At 48.6% G+C, this 1,088-nt stretch overlaps 1 protein-coding gene across 1 annotated transcript; it reads right to left on the bottom strand.

The window, feature by feature from the left end:
- Positions 1 to 44: 44 nt before the first annotated feature.
- Positions 45 to 1,033, bottom strand: Pmar_PMAR008672 (adenylosuccinate lyase, putative; the record flags this gene model as incomplete). Its single annotated transcript, XM_002769628.1, has 6 exons — positions 45 to 152; positions 199 to 278; positions 326 to 440; positions 501 to 573; positions 726 to 859; positions 905 to 1,033. The coding sequence occupies 6 exons, from the start codon at positions 1,031 to 1,033 to the stop codon at positions 45 to 47; spliced, it is 639 nt and encodes a 212-aa protein (XP_002769674.1).
- Positions 1,034 to 1,088: the final 55 nt, after the last annotated feature.

The raw sequence follows: 1,088 nt of genomic DNA, 5'->3' as shown, positions 1-1,088 counted from the left end.
TGATAGAACAGACCATGAATCATGGTGAGGCATTGATCCGTTTCTTACGGTCTCTCCAGCCCGTATCGTCTCATGACGGTTTGCACGGCTTCCCCAGTCACCGCCCAATGATCCTCGAGCTCACGGTTGGCAATAGGAGCGGACACCATGACCTGAGCATTCCCTATACGAACCTGGGAACCTATCATACTCGTGTACCTTGCTGAGGCCCTTGATAGTGGAATCAATGGCTATAATAGTATGGGCAAAAGCGGACCCGACTGCCCGCTGTACCGTACCTACAGTAACGCTGTTAGCAAGGGTGAATCAATAGTATCTAAATTACTGTCTGTCAGATCCCTCTGCATTCGGGAGATAGGCAGCTTAGTTGAGAAATGATGCAACATCGAGATCGCCACACCACAGTTACCCTCAGCATTTTCGAAGTCTATCGGGTTGACCTGAAATCTTGTGTAGTGCGCACGGCTCGTGAGTCACGAGTCGTGATACTTCAAACTTACCTTGTGAGGCATGGTGGAGGACCCCACCTCGCCAGCAATGGTACGGAGACCCAAAACTCCCCGCATGATGTACCTAATAGGAACGCATTCATCACACTCAATACCCCACATATCAAGGAAGGGGGAGAAGACGACCTTTTCTAAAAGCAGCTAAAGGGCTCGAGTTCACCGAACAATGAAGAGCCTCTTGATCCACGTAATGCTAACCCTGACCCGAGTGCTCACATCCAGAAATCACGGCATAAGTCGATGATAATTGTGTTCATCCTCGCAACAGTATCACACATCTCCGAGACGTAATCGTGGCTCTCGATCTGGGTCGATACAGGCTGCCAGTTGAGACCAAGATGATCTTCCACCTAAATCATGATGACTACGATAAGTGTTGTCAACCACCGCCCTACCAGAATTCTCGAGATCTCGAACCAGTCCACATTGGGATAGGCGATAATATGGGCGTTATAGTTGCCCGTAGCACCATTGAACTTGCCCATTACTTCAACCCTCTCGAGATTCCGTAACTGTCTCTTCATGCGATGACTGCAACAATAAAGCAGTAGAAAGTTCATACGACTAGAGATGATGATT

This window comes from Perkinsus marinus (assembly GCF_000006405.1).
Source record: "Perkinsus marinus ATCC 50983 genomic scaffold scf_1104296965336, whole genome shotgun sequence".
NCBI classification, from domain to species: Eukaryota; Perkinsozoa; order Perkinsida; family Perkinsidae; genus Perkinsus; species Perkinsus marinus.
The sequence above is the reverse complement of the archived record's forward strand: the minus strand, read 5'-3'. Positions and strand labels throughout refer to the sequence as shown.